This window comes from Microchirus variegatus (genome assembly GCF_963457635.1).
Source record: "Microchirus variegatus genome assembly, chromosome: 1".
NCBI classification, from domain to species: Eukaryota; Metazoa; Chordata; class Actinopteri; order Pleuronectiformes; family Soleidae; genus Microchirus; species Microchirus variegatus.
In genome coordinates, this window is record NC_139802.1 from 17,764,074 (window position 1) to 17,781,115 (window position 17,042).

General features: G+C 39.9%; 1 protein-coding gene across 1 annotated transcript in view; it reads right to left on the reverse strand.

Moving 5' to 3' along the window:
• Positions 1-17,042, reverse strand: part of tsnare1 (T-SNARE Domain Containing 1) — a gene marked incomplete at both ends in the record, with an annotated part of 61,624 nt that overhangs the window by 33,497 nt on the left and 11,085 nt on the right. The window contains 5 exons of the mRNA XM_083891035.1: positions 4,877-4,933; positions 5,328-5,402; positions 5,509-5,599; positions 12,356-12,425; positions 12,850-12,927. Coding sequence (XP_083747161.1) covers positions 4,877-4,933; positions 5,328-5,402; positions 5,509-5,599; positions 12,356-12,425; positions 12,850-12,927 — 371 coding nt within the window. The remainder of the gene's footprint in view (positions 1-4,876; positions 4,934-5,327; positions 5,403-5,508; positions 5,600-12,355; positions 12,426-12,849; positions 12,928-17,042) is intronic.

Here is a 17,042-nt window from a genome sequence, read left to right on the forward strand (position 1 = left end):
TGTCCAGGCTCCAACTTAATAATTCCCCACAGATATGTTACATTGACATATGAGTGATGAGCAAACATCTTAAACCCCTACTGTGGAGCCTGCAGGTGAATGCGGTGCTGGTGGTGGGGCTTAATACATGAGCAGCAACACCCGCATAGTGTAGCAGTAGCACTGACTAGCAGAGGAAAAATGGGAAAGTATTGCAGCTTAAATCGCCTGCCAAATTATATTTTGCACAGTTTCAATGCTGCTGTGTTGACAAAATCAAGACATCACGACACCAAACACTATAAGATTCAGGCACTTCATTGTCACTGTGTAGTACAATGACATTGCTGTTGCGAAAACCCCAGAGGTGCATTTAAATTCTTTAGGCATTAATTAAAACGTCAAGGCATAAAGGTTCAATAAAAAATAATGAAAAGTTGAAAGCAGAAACATATATTACCACTGTAATATGTCACAATAAATACTAAAACAAGCAAAAACAAGTAATCACCGTGCCACCAAACTGCCAAGTTGAGTGTCACCATGAAGGACGTAACCACATCTCATTCTCTTGCTAACCAGTAAAGTTTATAATCTACAGCATCAATTATTTATTGCCCATCTCAGAATGAAATGTCAAATTTCAACAGGTGTATGGCAGTTCGAATCTCCAGGACCACCTTTTGATGCCTTTATCAGTTATGGATAGTCAAGCTGCAAAGAGTATAAGACGGGAAACAAGGGGAGAGAGCAGGAGAATGATGTGCAACAAAGGAAGGAAGGAATTTCCTGAACCTTTCAGTCCTGCAGTGCAGTGAAATCAGCCCTCACTGTGGCTGCTTCTCTGCCCAGTCAGGATGTTGTGGTGGGGGTGTTTGTTATCGTCCATGATGGCACGCAGCTTCCTCCTCATCTGCTGTTCCACCACATTTCTGAGAGGGACCAGCCCCCTGCCTAGCACATAACTGGCCTTTTTCACTAGCTTGTCAAGGCATCTAAAGTTTTTGTCAAAACTCAAAATGTGTATGGATTGTAACCATTCAGCCATACATGTGTACATGCAGGGCCAACACATGAATTTCAAGATCTCTGGTTCACCAAAGAAAATTACACACTGGCTTGTAGTGATGGAAATTCCGGCTCTTTTCAGAGAACCGGCTCTTTCGGCTCGGCTCACTAAAAAGAACCGGCTCTTTCGGCTCCCAAGCGGCTCTTCGGGTTGTTTTATTGCTTTCATTAATTTATCAACAACAATATAAAATAATGCACAAAATTAATTACTAAGTAAAAAAAAACGTGCTTTTTATTCATATATGTTTATTATATAAATATGCTTTTATTTATACACTCCACATAAAATGTAAAAAATAAATTATAAAATACAAAAACAACTATTTACAATTCAACTTTTAACTATTTCAATTTTCAACTTTTTCCTTTTAAAATGGTTTCCAAATGGTTCCTGGTGTCACTCATTTTCTTACTATGGTAAAGGTATCTACTATACCTTTTCTAATGTGTCGATGTTGTCTCTTCTTTCTCCCTCCTGCTCTGTTCGTGCGTTACTGCTGCGAGTGTAACTACCGCCCCTCCCCCCGCTGCTCAGCGCAAACACAAGGCACACACGCATATACAAGGCACACGCATATTGACCAATCACGTGCGGTGCGAAGAGAAAAAAAAGTGAGAGAGAGAGAGAGAGAGAGAGAGAGAGAGAGAGAGAGAGAGAGAGAGAGAGAGAGAGAGAGAGAGAGCGTGACAAAAAAAAAAAAAACACGGCTCCCAAGAAAGAGCCGGCTCCCGTCGCTCACTTCAAAGAGCCGGCTCTAAGAGCCGTTTCATTCGCGACCGACCCATCACTACTGGCTTGGCCAAGATCTTGTGAAGACAGAGCAAGCTGCGAATCAATAAAAGTGGACACTATGGGCATTGGGCTCTAACAAGTTGTCGGCCCATCTGTCCTTTAATTTGAGGAAAATGGTCCTGGAATTTGATGTCAACCAATGTATGGGAACCCTTTGTATGGGTTTGTGTGAACATCAGCAGGGGGAAAAAAGGGGGAAAAGCTACAAAGTCAGAGAATGTTTCTGCTTTTTATAATGTGTTCCACCTTTGTGTGGCTGACTCAACAGCTAATTCACGGTATATGAGCCAGTGTGGGTCAGAGCACAGGGACCAACCCAGGCTTAGTCACAGTGCTCTGTCTACTGGATACGCTCTGACTCACCACTGCTCAGCAACTCAACTCGGCAACATCCCGCTGACTCCTCCACATACATGCCCACATGCTCTGAAACATAATAGCACATCACAGGGTCAAGAACGACACTCAAGACAATAATTCTGACATGGGAGCACTTTGCAGAGACTTTCCTGCTGTCAATTCCCGCCTACTCTGATGACCCCGTGGGTGACAAACAATCAATATGCATTTGCATTGTTCTGCAAAATGCATATTTAATGATATTCCAAACACATCTCTCATTTGCTATCCATGGAGTGAAAAAAACCTCCTATTTCATCTATTGCAAAATCACTGACAGTCCCCCATGTAACTGCAGACTCACCAATTAATTCTTCTAATGCACTTACAGATTAATAGACTTGCTATAATGCACTGAGGGTAGACAAAGTTATATCACATATCCCTCAGCTTGCCACCCACAAGTCCGCCACCCCCAAGTCCTTCACCTCTACTGCTTAGAATAGAATGAAAGACCTTGATAATTTGCCTTCAGAGGGATGTAAAAGCCTGACGCATATGACTCTTCCCTGTGTAAAAAAAAAAAAAAAGAGATGGATTTTAGAGGCTCTTTGTGAGCTAAATAGTTCTGCAGCTGCTACTGCTCAGCCAGATTAATCTGCAGCTGACGTCTAACCACTTCAACAGCAAGGCAGTGTTCAAGATGGTCTTTCAATCAAAACAGTCCAGACCTTCCCCCTGCAAAAGTGTTGTTGAATGTTCGTTAACTTAGCTGAACACTGAACTTTTTCTGTACAGATAGAGGCAATGATATTTTTTTTATATATGTACAGCCATAAGAGCCCATGGTCTCAAAGAAGAACATCGCAATTTTAATTCTTATTGAACCTAACCTTTTTGCCTCACATTTCTCTCCGCTTGTTTTCTGTCTCAGTTCAGCAGATTATTTACAATATTAAAAAAACAAAAAACAAACAACATTGTATGACCGATGAACATAAAAATGGTACTGTATCTTCACCATGTCTTGCTGATTTCTCACCCACACACATCTCTCAGCTCTCTGAACTGAGTTGATCATGGGTCATGCAGTATACAGTGTATATACTGAAATAGTATGTTCTGCCTCTGCATAATTATATGTGTTGAACTGACATGGGCGATTTCTTCCAGTCCCTTTAACTGTGCAACTGACATGTTTGAGGCAGGCTTTTGATTTTTTCCTGATCTTTGTCACATCGTCATCAGTGGTCAATACTACTCCATACTATTATGGAGTTTTGTTTTTAATAAAGTGCAGGTCAGATTTAACCTAATAGTAAATAATCGGTTATTAATGAGGACTATACAACAAACTCAGATCACATAGTACAAACAATCATGAATTAAAAATGCAGCATATCAAACATAAAAGTAATAAAATCGTATATCGGTATAACTTAAGTATATTAATGTTACCAATAAAATGTATTGTGTTGCACATGGAAACAATCACACACACACACACACACACACCCACACACACACACACACCCTGCTGTAGGGTCATTGATTGCATCCTGTCTAAAAACAATTTGCACTGTGCAAGAAGGTGAGTTAAATATAATTTAACTAAAGAAAAAGCAAGTCAAGCAGTGCTTGACCCATCAAAGCTAAAAATAGACACCAATTAAATGATACCTCAGTGGAAGCCGTTTCTCTCCTGACATCAGATTACACAGCTGTGTTTGTTGTGAGTGTTAGATGTTAGCAGTGCAACTGGGATCTTGCAGTGAAATTCTGTGTGAGTGTGCGGTTTAAACTTCACGATTCTGCCGGCGCCAGGTAAAACTAAACAACATCCAAACAACAAAAGTTGCAAATTTTGTGCATTCTCTATAACTGATACTGGTTTGAATAATAACCCACATCCATCGTCAACCACTTATCCGAGATTGGGTCATGGGGGTATAGCAACACTTACAGAGAGCTCCAGTCTTCCTGTTCCCTGTCCACATTGTTCAACTCTGACTGGGGGATCCCCAGATGCTCCCAGGCCCGCAAGAAGATAGGATCCCTCCATCTAGTCCTTGTTCTGCCCCAAGGTCTCCAAGGTCTACCAAACTGCAACCCCTCCTCACCACCTGAGCTATCTGGCACACCAGTCAACAGCATTTAACCAACTAATAGTTACTAAATCAATATTACTACACACACCTGATTCAGATGAACAGCTCATTATCAAGCTTCTGCAGAGCTTGATGAAGGTGTGTTGGGTGCCTTTGCAGCAAGAAGACCCAGGTTTTGCGACCCATTCGGAACAAGGACCTTTCTGCATGGAGTTTGCATGTTTCTCCCTGTGTGTGTGTGGGGGGTTTCCGGCTTCCTCCCACAATCCAAAAATATGACCCTCATGTGGAGGATAATGCGGTAGATTGATGGAAGTGTGTGTAATATTGAAGGACTTAATGCACAGTGATTGACTGATTCACAGCTACTCTGACAAAATCTTAGATCCAGATTTAAAAAAAAAAAAAAAAAAAAAAAACACATTTCACCTGTGACATGACAGTCTAAAAAAAATGACTTTTTCAAAAATGGCTTTTCAGCAGCCCTGTGAGAAAGCAATCAAGCACGGAAATGCCACCATTCTGCTCTAATATGCATAACAATAAAACAACAGGAGGCTTTTCACCACCACCATTATAAGCTCACCTTTTTCTTATCTGTCTGGGCTGGAGGGAGCAACGCCTTTGAGCGTTCTGCAATTTTCTGAAAAAGGAACAAATGAAGAGGCACGGTTAAGAAAATACGGATTTTTCCTTCCAGGCATACAAAAATGATGTTCTGAAACAACTTAATTGCATTCTCAAATCAGTGTATGTTTCTAAAGGACTGTGTTTGGATTCTAACTACATTAGGAACCAGGACATCATTCATTATCATTCGTTCGTTATCATCACCCTAATTTCAGTCAAAAACAAAAAGTGATTAAAACACTGTCGATGTGGAAGTTACAACAACTTGTTTCAGAAAATGTGTTCCTCACAAAACATAATTGAGAAAGCGTTTAAGTTATGTGTTGCTATGTGTTGCCTACTTTGTCGCTGCACCATCTGTCATTTATCAGTACGAATCCAGTAACCATAGCAAATGAATAAATCACCTTCTGCAAATCCCCATAGCACTGCACAGACTCCGACAGTTCAGTCTTTAGTCGAGTCAGGCGCAGACGGTCTTGCTGTGCAACAAAACAAGATTAGCTTCAATTAGCTCAAACGCTGTTCAGTCCGCAACTGATTCTTCAAAATGACAATGAACAAGGGAGGAATAAGAGCATGAAATACCCGTGAAGAGCCACTGATGATATCTGAGAGCTGTTTGATGAGCTGGCTTGTGTTGGTGATAACTTTGTTGGTTTGCTGCTGCGTGGAGCGGCTGGAGAGAACATTGGAAGACAGACAAATACACACACACACACACACACACACACAGCGATAGACCATTAATGAGAATTCAAGTGGAATTAGACTTGTATACAAATGTTACAGACAGCTGATATTTTAAATCAATACAACAACAATAGCCTTTATTAGACAAAAAGGTCAAGTATGTACTTTCTTTCACTGAGGTTCAAAAGTTACAGAGTGTGTTTTACTTTGTCACATCAGTCTAAATGAAAACCGTAAAACTTTCTAATTCAAATACTGTACGGGGTTGTTTGGCAGTGCTGACTTACTGTGGATTGAAGCATGGTTTATGCTTTTGTGCAACTGTAGAGTTTTCGGTAAAATCATTTGCCACCATCTCACAACATTATTAGCAGTCACATCTCCATTTTTTCACATTCTCCTCAATTGTGTATTCTCCCGGTTGCTCTCGTGCCATTGCACTGGCCAGTGTCTTGCCACTGTCTTGCACTCCTCTTCTCCTCCTTCTTCTCCCAGAGTAAATTCAAAATCTCTTCCTCCGCAACTACACTCTCATCACATCCATCCATGATCCAGATGGAGAAAATGAAAGACAAATATTGATAGAAATAAACCTTCTTACTGGAGCATTGTAAATAAACCATTATGCAGGAAATGAAGGAACATATATACTATAACAAATACATCATATATACAAGAAACCCTGCAGCACAGTGTGAGGCTGCTGGCTCGCCATGGTGAGGTCACATCTGACCAGCAGAGTGATCGAGTATTAATAGCTCTGGTAGAGATCGTCTCTGTTCTTCATCTTTGTTTTTACAGGGAAGCCCAAAGGTTGAAGTTGCAGCAGTGTTTACATCTCCGCAGCGGCAACAATTTTCAAACATACATGCAGTCGGGGTCATCCTGGTCTTACAGTCTGCCTCTCTCATCTGACTTGACACTATAATGGGCTGCCCCACAGAGCCCGAGTCAGCAGCACAATCTGCTGCTACACACACAAATATTGATCTGTGTGTAACTGGTGGCTGTGGGAGTAGGTGGGACTGTGGGGCATCTGGGAGGGAAAGATCATGTCACATTCATTTCTTAGCTATTCACTCACTCACTCACAGCAAAATTGCTGTTTTTAGACATTCACTTAAGTCCAACAAATTATTTTGTCCTTCCCATTGTTCTATGATCAGATTGTATTCATTGTCAAGTCATGGAAAACTTTTGTTTGACCCTCCCTCCTCCCTATACCTCACCTCATTAACATTTCTTCACAGACAAACAGTCGGATAGTGGGATAGTGGACAGGTTTTTCGTAGATTTACTGTGAAATCCTTGAATCTGAGAGACCATGTCACTCGAGACTGGCGACAGTTGTCAGAGCTATTTAACGCTCCAGGATTTTACTGAGAGATGTGACAAGTATCCCTTAGCTTGAAGCCACTTATGCAACTTTGACATTTGATTTGATTTTAATAACTTTCACATCCTTCCCTCCCCCAGTCAAGGGACAGAACTTTATGAATAAAAATCATAATCATAGACCTTACCAGATGTTGTTTTTTTCCCCTAAACCTAACTATATTTACAACCAAGGAAGTGTTATTATCTCCTTCACATCCTGCCTAAAGCACCACACAGTGGTAAAAAAGATGTAAACATGGTACAATAACATTATTTTGGTTCAGAAACACAAGCTCACATGTATTAGAAACGTACAATGGCAACATATGATCTTGGCTATAGGGCTTAGTCAGTCTCATTTTTCTATAAGCACATGCATAATTGCACTCATTTCACAAGTAGAATTGAAAGGAAGCAAAGGGAATCCTGTAAAACTTGCAGCCCACCAGCTAAAATTGCGAGCTGGGCTGGTTCATTTCAGATGAGCTCTGATAGATGGTCTGCGAGACAGTGGAAACCCCGCCCACCATCGACACGCTGTTAGCAAACAATTAGGGCTCGCCCACCACTGAGACACCCTGAGAGGACCCTCTGCAGCATCACGGCACAGTGATACATCTGCTCGTCACACTCTTCTCCCGCAACAAGCTGGAAAGCCAAGTGGCCCAAAAACAGCATGCAAAAGATTGGAACCGCTCACACTGTGAATTTCAATCAGTCAACTCTGTTGTGTGTTTCTCTCACGCCCCGGTGAACGGAGCCAGAAGAGTCTGGGAGCAGCAGGCTGCAGGGGGACGTGGGAGGGAGGGAGAGCTTAGAGTGTGGGGGGGGGGTCACTATGCTCTAGTGTCAGAACTTTACAACATGCACGGTCAAGGTGAGATATGGTTGTAGCTACTACTGTTTCTACGCATGAGCGGGGAGTCAAATTATTATTGAATGAAGTATGTTTTCCTTTCTGTTATTGATGTATTTATTTGTTTATAGGGCACATTTAGAAACCAAAGTGACAGTAAAGAACAGAGATGAGATTAGAAAATGTTTAAATCAGGCAGTAATAAAATGCCAATATATCAATCCTGGTTTCACATTCAAGGTAACAACAGTAAAATGAAGTAATAAAATAAAAATATACCAGTTACTTCATAGGCAAGGGACATTCAAATTATATAATCACAGAACAGTAAAAGCGACATAGGGGATCGCTGAAGTGAAAGAAGTACATTTTTATTAATTTCTTCAAACTGTCAGCATGTTTTTTTTAGTGCTGTGACAAAGACACGTCCAGAGGGCCACAAAAAAACACCTTTAGTCCCTAATTTCCTTTGGCCTTTATTCCCAAAATGAATGATTCATACCAGCACTGAAACGCACTAGAAGAAGAAGCACCGTTGCACAACATAGTAACACAACACAAGAAAGCACCACAGAGACCAGTGATGCTGTTAAGGTGGTTTCTTGTCACGGTGTAATAACAACATTAGTGTATTCACCGAGGTGCCATGTTTCCATCACTGCTGATCAGAGGCACAGTCAATAAAAACCTGTCTCGACTGCAGTGATACAGTCATTTAAGCTGGGAGTGAATGTTTATGGTATTACGTTTCATTGCAGACAAAAGGCAAACACTTGTAGATGATGTGAGGTTTTTTTTGGACAGTGGATCAGAGGACAGTAGACACATTTTCTTTGTAAGTTACCCCTTTTAGTGAGAATCAATATTAGTTTCATTGTGTATTTGGGTGTGTCTTCATTGCAAGATAATAAGGGTTAATTAGGGTTAGGGTTATTGCTAAAGCTTGATTAACTAATAATGACTGATTATCTGCGCAGTACAAATGCTGTAGCCATCTCTCTTTACTCATAGTTAGTCACACTCATAGTTGTGTTTCTTATGTGACTAATCCATAAATTCTTAATCCTGGGCCTCAGGACCCCACTGCCCTGCATGTTGTAGGTGTGTCCCTGCAGGGCAGTGGGTTCCGAGGACCAGGACTGAGAAACGCTGGACTAATCCTTAGCTTGCTGTGCATCAGATCCCTGCTCTCTAATGTCTCATTAAGCTCATTGTGAGCATTCTGAAGATCCAGAGCTGCCCGTGTCCCATCTGCCTCACTCGGTTTTGCAATTAACAACTGATGTTTGAACATTTACACCAGTGAATCTGATTACGGTCCAGATTTAGCACACTGAAATCTATCAGGTGTCTGCCAACAACCCAAACCGGAGAGGAGATTAAAGGTCATTTGTCCAGGAGTGAGTGGCTGGTTTGAGGACATTTGTGGAGGATAATTGTATGTGAAACCTTCTTGGCACAGGGACAAAGACTATACTGAACGTTGTTCTCTGTCATAAGGTCACAAATAATAGTCCAATACAGTCAGAAATGTACATGGCAACAGTAAAAAGTGCCTCTGTATATATATATATAAATATATATATATATATATATATATATATATATATATATATATATATATATATATATATATGTCCATGTATGTACAATCAATGGGCAGGCCCTGTTTCAGTTGGGTGAGTTTACAGTACAAGCTGAGACGACCTTCAACAAACAAATAGACACATACATATTCCTAATGTATAGGAGCATATTATTGTGATGATTCATAAATGTTGGACTTTCTGTATACTGCAAAACCTCACTGATATAATGCATTCTTTTACCTTAATCATCGCTAAGCACTAAATGTAAGAGTTAACCCTGTCAAAGAACTTTGAACACATAATGTGTCCTAGAAATACATGGTAGATCAGTAGTAGAGCAAGTTGTCTTTCAACTCAAAGGTATTGGCGTTTGATTCTCGGCTCCTTTAGTGTACATGCCGATGTGTCCACTTAACCCCACGTTGCTCCTGACGGCTGTGCTGGCAGCGTGTGAATGGGTATGAAAGATGAATGATAGGAACTGCACTGCTGTGAAAGTGTGAGTGAGTGGGTGTGAATGGCAAAAATGTAGTGTAAAGCAGCTCTGAGTGGTCATCAAAACTAGAAAAAAGTGCCATAAATACAAACCATATATATATATAGAGAGAGAGAGAGAGCAACAGATGGATCAAGAAAACTGCAGCTTCTCATCTGACATTTAAATGTGTATCTTCAGCAAAACATACACCCACTACTGCCTTGCACAGATATGCTGTACATAAACAGTACATACAGTATTTGCAGGAGAACAGGTGCATTAATGTGGGTTTGAGAGGCAGCGCAACACAGCTTGTTGTGTAAGAGAAGAGGAGGATGGGGTGCATGATCTGAGCCTAAAAAGATGGCTGTGACATTTTTTGCACCTGTTTCCTGGAGGTTCTTGGCTGATTTGATGATGGACGTGGTTTCCATTGGTTTCTTTCTTTTTTATAGATTGTTTTTTTTTGTATTTGCCAGCTCTATGACTGAATGTAATGTACCAACACATGAGTGAGGTGCTGTTTTTCTTTTCAGTGGATACATATCTGCATGGAAATGCATGGAGATGGTTCTTGTTCTGCAGTGACAAGGGATAATGTGACCAGGTATAGACATTATAGTTTACTGCAACTGTCTTTTACATGATGTACATCTGTGATTTATGGAACTATACAGTCCACCTCTATGTACAAGTTGACAATAATTGGTTTAGTGACTACCTTAAATAAATAACAATAATGGCAAGAACAGCATTATTTTTTTTGACACAGCATTTCTGGTGGCAAACTGCAGATTGTTCCTTCTTGCTGTCAAGTTTATCTAAATTGACGATGTTTTGCAGCATAATATGTCTGCATACTGACTGTCACACCTGAAGAGCACACCTGCTCTTCTCCAAAGAGCAATGGGGAATTTTTAAAATGCCCTAACAATGGCAATGTCACTTGCAGAGTGCTGTCCATCAATCCACAAAGACTTTAGTCCGCTTTTACAGAAAAGGGTTAATGCTATTAACCATTGAATGTCTTTGCCTTGACAGAGGTCTGCAGTTGTCGACTATACTGACTCACTGTAGCTTTAAAAAGTCAAGAGTATTGCTTCATGCAGAGAAAGATGTGTCTGTCAGTCTGCTGGGGGAACCCAATTGACCCTCACACAATAGACGGTGTTGTTGCAGTCTCCTGCCCAAAGTCAATTGCACAATTTAAAAAGTTCTGGCACAATCGTTGTTGCTGTAGATATGTAATCAGTTGTTCTCTGGGGGGGGGGGGGCCCTCTCAGCTCAGGGCCCCCCAATGGTCTGCATTGTCTGTCCTGAAAAATAAAACACTACACCTGCACAAAAACAATATAATGGCAAAAAAGTGCCAAAATTCAGTCAAAAGACTTGATGTGGTTCCTGTTTTCAGAGTAGTTGTATAACCAAATAGAGAAGAGTCTGAATAATTGTTTGAAAACATGAATCACATAATCTGTCCTGGGAAATTCAGGGGAGAGTGCAGACAGCAAAAAAACATATTATTAAGCGTGGAATTCTGGATTTTATTTTTTAACCCTAAGTGAAAAGATATCGCCTGAGGAACTGAAAAAGGACTTGGAAGTGATCCATTTCAGTTTCGTTCTTATTATGTTTAAGTAGTGTCAGAGTAAAAAGTAGTTTTTTCTTCAATAAAATATTAATTGATGAGGAAAAACCATCAAGACTACAAAGATAAAAGTTAATATATGTGGTTCTGGTCATTGTTATGGCCGTCAGAGCTTATTTTGAGACATGTATGACATGTTTTGGTGATTTAAGTGAGGTCTGAAGACAAATGCTTGTTAGCAAGTGGAAAAAACCACAACAAATTTTGACTTTATCAGATATGGAATGTGATTAAAAATGTGTTTGTAAAAATGATGTTAAAATCACTGGTTTCATGAGCTTTTGAAATCCCCATTAAGTTTGTTAAGAACCAAGAAGTCTCATGTCTGTTCTCTGGAGCAATCTTTCAAAACAATGCAAGCTGCTGAATAACACAGAACATCACATTGCTGTAATTTACATCAGTCGAAAACACTGGATGTTTTGAGTCTAGCATCATATTGTTCAAAGAAAATGGAAGTTAAAAATAAAACCCGCCAGGCATTGTCAGTAAGTTTCCAAGGCAATCATAAAAAGAAAAAAGGTTCAATACAATTGATGACATGCCAGCCAACACGGTGGGACGTAATGCATTTTAAACAGATGCAATCATCTTAGATTGGCCACTTTGTCATCAGCGTTGAATCTGGTAATTGGTGAAAGCTCAACTAAAAAGGAATAATCAATACGACAGAGGTGCACATGAAACATAGAAAAAAACAAGCACTTTTTTATAGAAAGTAGAGCAAAGTGTAACCCTTGCACTCACCTGGAAAACAATAATGCAGACGGTGTGTTTGTTTGCGTGTTACTCACAGATTCTCTCGTAGCTCTGCTGTGTCTCTAGATGTTCCCAGGGCTTGAAGGTTCTTCTCTAATGTGACAACTGAGGACCAATAATTGAAGAACAACATTACAGAGTCTGCGCTGAACTCACAAACACACTCATTAACCTTACGTCACAACCCTCCTGTCATTTTACAATGGCTTTACTCACTATTTGGCTTCAAGGTACATTTTAGATCATTTAACTCCCTGTGTTACAAGACAAGGGTCCACAATTGCTGGTCTCCCAGTTGTGCTTTGATCAAATAAAAAAGCCTCCAAGAGTATAGGATTGCTTTCACTTCATTATGATGTACTGGTGTACCGTTATCACCAAACCTAGATCATGATCTTAAAATCAATTTTCAAAAGGCCAAGGCCGAAATGTCTCATGTTCAATTATAGAAGCACAAATGCACATACAAAACACATTCAGCACATATTATATTACACGTATGCAGTGATACTTATGAATGGTGTTTTACCGTTGGCATTTATCTGGAAGATATTGGAGGAGGTCTCCTGAAACACATCTTGCAGTTCAGCGGGGCTGACCTGTGTGGCTGTGGAGAAAACAGCGTGTCAGCAAAGACGTCGCAGTCCAACGGAGCGTGACACAAGAGAGCTGACTACACAGCGGCAGCATGTAGGGACCACAGCGATGAAACAAAAGCCATGTAAAAACTGCAAATATGAGCATTTTCAGAAGCGTCCTGGACGCCTGGTTGTTTGTATTTCTTCTTGTTTGTTCGCCACACTTTACATCTCCAAGGTTGATGTTGTAAGGTTGAAAAGCAGACCTATCACATTCGTACAGAAGGCCATTATCCATATGTCATGCAAAATCACAGCCATTTACCATATCTAAACTAGGGCGGCTTTTATACAAAGAGTGAGGCACAGCACTTCCACTAAAAACTAAGATAGCTGCCACTGATTTACAGTATCGAGGTCTGTTTAATCCACAATTGCAAAAGAATCTAACAAACTAGACACTTAATTTTCTCCAAGAGAATAATAAAGAGCTACTCTTACAGTCAGCAAGCACAGCGGCAGTGAAATGGGATTGCAATCTGACCATAAAAAAACTGTGCAAAGAAACTTTTATTGGTAGAACGGTGGTCTTTGTTAGAATACAAATGAGTAATAAACTGCAGACGCCAAAGAAAATCTATACGCGCGTGTACAAACAGGATAAAAGAAATAGTGACGTGAAGAAAACAGAAGTGGTTGTGCAAAAAAAGAATATCAAAACACACAATAAACAATTTTCCCATCAGTGGATATTGACATTTGTTGGGATAAATAATAAATAATACAGATGTAGTCCTTTTGTGAATGTTGACAATAACTTGTGGTCTAAAAACTCCTCCAAAGTCAGAGAAAAAATAAACACTTTAACAGATTTAACACATCTGAGGTAAAGGTGTGTCTGAGTATATTGAACTCCTTTCATAATGCAGCGTTGTGATGTTTAATCATCAAACATATCATTTTTAGCTTTACACAGTGGTCACATGTTAATCTGGACGTACTCTTTGTTCAAATCAGGTGACGAAACATGGATAACAAAGACCTGAGGCCTGTTGCACGAAACCTAAATAAGGGATTAAACCGGAATATATAATTTATCCTGGTTGAATTTAGCCTTGAGTCGAAAGCAGTGGTTACCATGGAGATTTATTCTGTGCAGACACAACAAGGATTTGTTCTTCAGTCAGCTGTCACTCTGATCATAAATACATGTGATTTGCAGCATGATCTTCTGGATCTGTTTTACCTCAGTTTTATTGACCTGAATTAAAATTACAGATGTATTACGATATTACTATACTACAAATTGTGATTCACTCTATGTTATTTCAACTCTGATACAGTCCTTATTACTCTTTTGAAGACTGATTTAGTATACCATTATATATTTATAATGAATTATATGAAATGTAGGTGTCAACCTCAGATTGATTGATATCACCAATGATTTAGCTCAAATGAGCTCTATAAATATTTTAGTGAGTCATGTCGACAGGACTGCAAATTGAACTTGTTTATTTGATGAACCACAAAACTGAAGTCTGACTACCCCCATTCTGGGGGTAAATGGGTGGAAGTTTCACTTAAGAGTGCAACATACATCCTTTATAACAATAAACGGAGATGAACAACGGAGTTGAGGGCATTAACCGTTACAAGCATGTGCCAAATAACCCCAATAATTCCTGACACACAACTAATGTGCAGCATATTGCAAAGTATCCTTAGAAACTCCACCCACAAACTCTATTTCCATTATTAAGTGTTGCCTGCTTTGTTTTCTGCACCAGTAAATCTGTGGTCGACCTCAGGGTTCTGTGCTCCTACCAGGATTAGTTACACCTGGTTTGACCATGTCGCGACGTCTCATCCTGGTTAGGCATTCGTGCAACTGACTAATCCAGGATGAAGTCAGTACAGCATTGGTTAATGCATGGATTTCTTAATTCTCCTTTTGTGCAACAACCCATTGATTTATTTTCTGTAGCACGACACTTTTAAATGTGTGTCAAGTGATTGAGTGTATAAAAAAAATATGCTTCAGAAGCCAGTGGGACTGTATGCAAGTGTTTTGTTCACATTAGACATAAAACTGTCAAGTGCAGTTCTTGCTTATGCTTAAATCTGGGCTTTCTTAATACAAGCCATCATTAAATGTTTAATAAATCATCGCAAGCTGCCAAAGCAAGATTTAAAGAATGAATGTAAAGAGTTTAAGGACTTGTACATCATAATCAATTTAATTATAGATGGTAGGAAGACTGACATTTACATTAATTAAATTGAGGGACGTGTATTGTTATTGTAATGAATAGAAGTGAAAATTAAATGGACATCAAAGGCTGTGGGAGCTTCTGATGTAGGACCTGACTGCAGCGATGATGATAGACCAGACGAGGGAAATGGCACTTAGCCACAGGCTGGCAGCAGAAGTGGTGAGTCTGCTGTATAAGTTATGTGGGCAGGACCATTTTCCTTGTTCAAAAGCACATTTCATTGCAAATGACAGGGAGGGTTAATGGCCTGAAGCCATTACAGCGGGCTGAAATCAACATCACAACCTGTGTAAGCTGCACACACAAGCCATCTCGCCCACTATTTTGACAAATATTGCACCAGAGAAATGACTGCTATCTATTTTGATTTTTTTTTTTACATGGTCAAAAGGTATTGGGGCACAGATGCAGTATATGTTTGCATATACACAATTTCAGGTCCGGGGTATCAAATATTGAAGATATAGAGAGACCAATTAGAGGTGGACAGTGAAAAACATATTCATTGTGAGGGCAGGGAGAAGAAGTGTGAGACCCCACTGCCATCTGTACATCACAAGTCATTACCCAAATTGGTGAATTATACCGACAAATCGTCCAGGTAATAACATGATTGCATGCAGTCAATCGAGCAGCATTACAAGATTGTGGCACATTTGGAAATGGGTAATTTTTCATCTGGGGGAACTTGAGTGCATTTTTAATGTTATCTCAGCACACACACACACACGCACACATTTCCAACACACCTTTCTCTTACCATGATGGATAGATATCTAGTGTTCATGCTACACTGGAGTTTGGAGCAGCCTGTCCCTGCACAGGCTCGCAGAGCGGGTGCATAACTAAAGTTTATGTTCTTGCATGTGCTCAGTGCTAGAACCAAGCATTTCTACTGCACACAGAGTGATGGGAATGAAATATATTGAGCGTATCATAACAATAAAGTTATTATTTATTTCTCTAGCAGTTTTGTATGTATCTAAATTATTGCAGTGAGTGTAGGTGAGTGTTATCTGGTGTCCTATAGTCACTGATGGCTGATTTAGATTTTTGTCATTCATTCAAAAAAATCAAGCACAAATGTATGAAGGTGTATTCAAATAAGACTAAAAACGTTTTGTTGTTCTTATTGCGCTAAATGAATATTTGAATGTGTGGTAAGTTGCCAGTTGCCAAAGGAAACTGAAAATGTGCCGTGGTGCACGGCATCAGGAAATATCTCCGTTCACACGGAACGGCCCTGAAATGACTCAAAACCTGGAGTACAAGTAGTCTGTAGTGTATGGTTTCTGCCCTTTTTGTGTGAATATTTAGCGACTTTAAAGACCCCCGGTCACTTTATTTTAGCGACCTACTGGTAGTAGCATGCTGTTTGCATGGTAAATAAATGTCGCCACAGCAGGAACGGACTGCATGAAGATATGAGACAGTTTTACTGTGCATTTAAATACAACACATCCTCAGTGCTTGACAAATCACACAAGCGCCCTTTTGTTTACACATGCAATCACACACAGAGCAAAAAAGAAGTTATTTTCAAAGGAAAATCCAATAATTTGGTCTTTTTTGTGCTCAAAAATCAATGGAAAACTCAGTCCCATTGTGTGTGATTGCATTGTTTCGATTGTGAAGGTGGCTTTGTAAAGTTTGTATTCAATAAAATAAGTTTTCAAGATTTTAAGGGGAAAATCCCACCAAAAAAAGGCGAGGTTAGTGGCAGTGGTGGTAAGTCCAACCCACCAAACAGACCTTGTGTTGCTATGAGTGTATTGTTGTCCTAACCCCAACTAGGTGGATTTTTGCTTAACCTAACCACAGTGTCACACACACACACACACACACACACACACACACACACCCACACA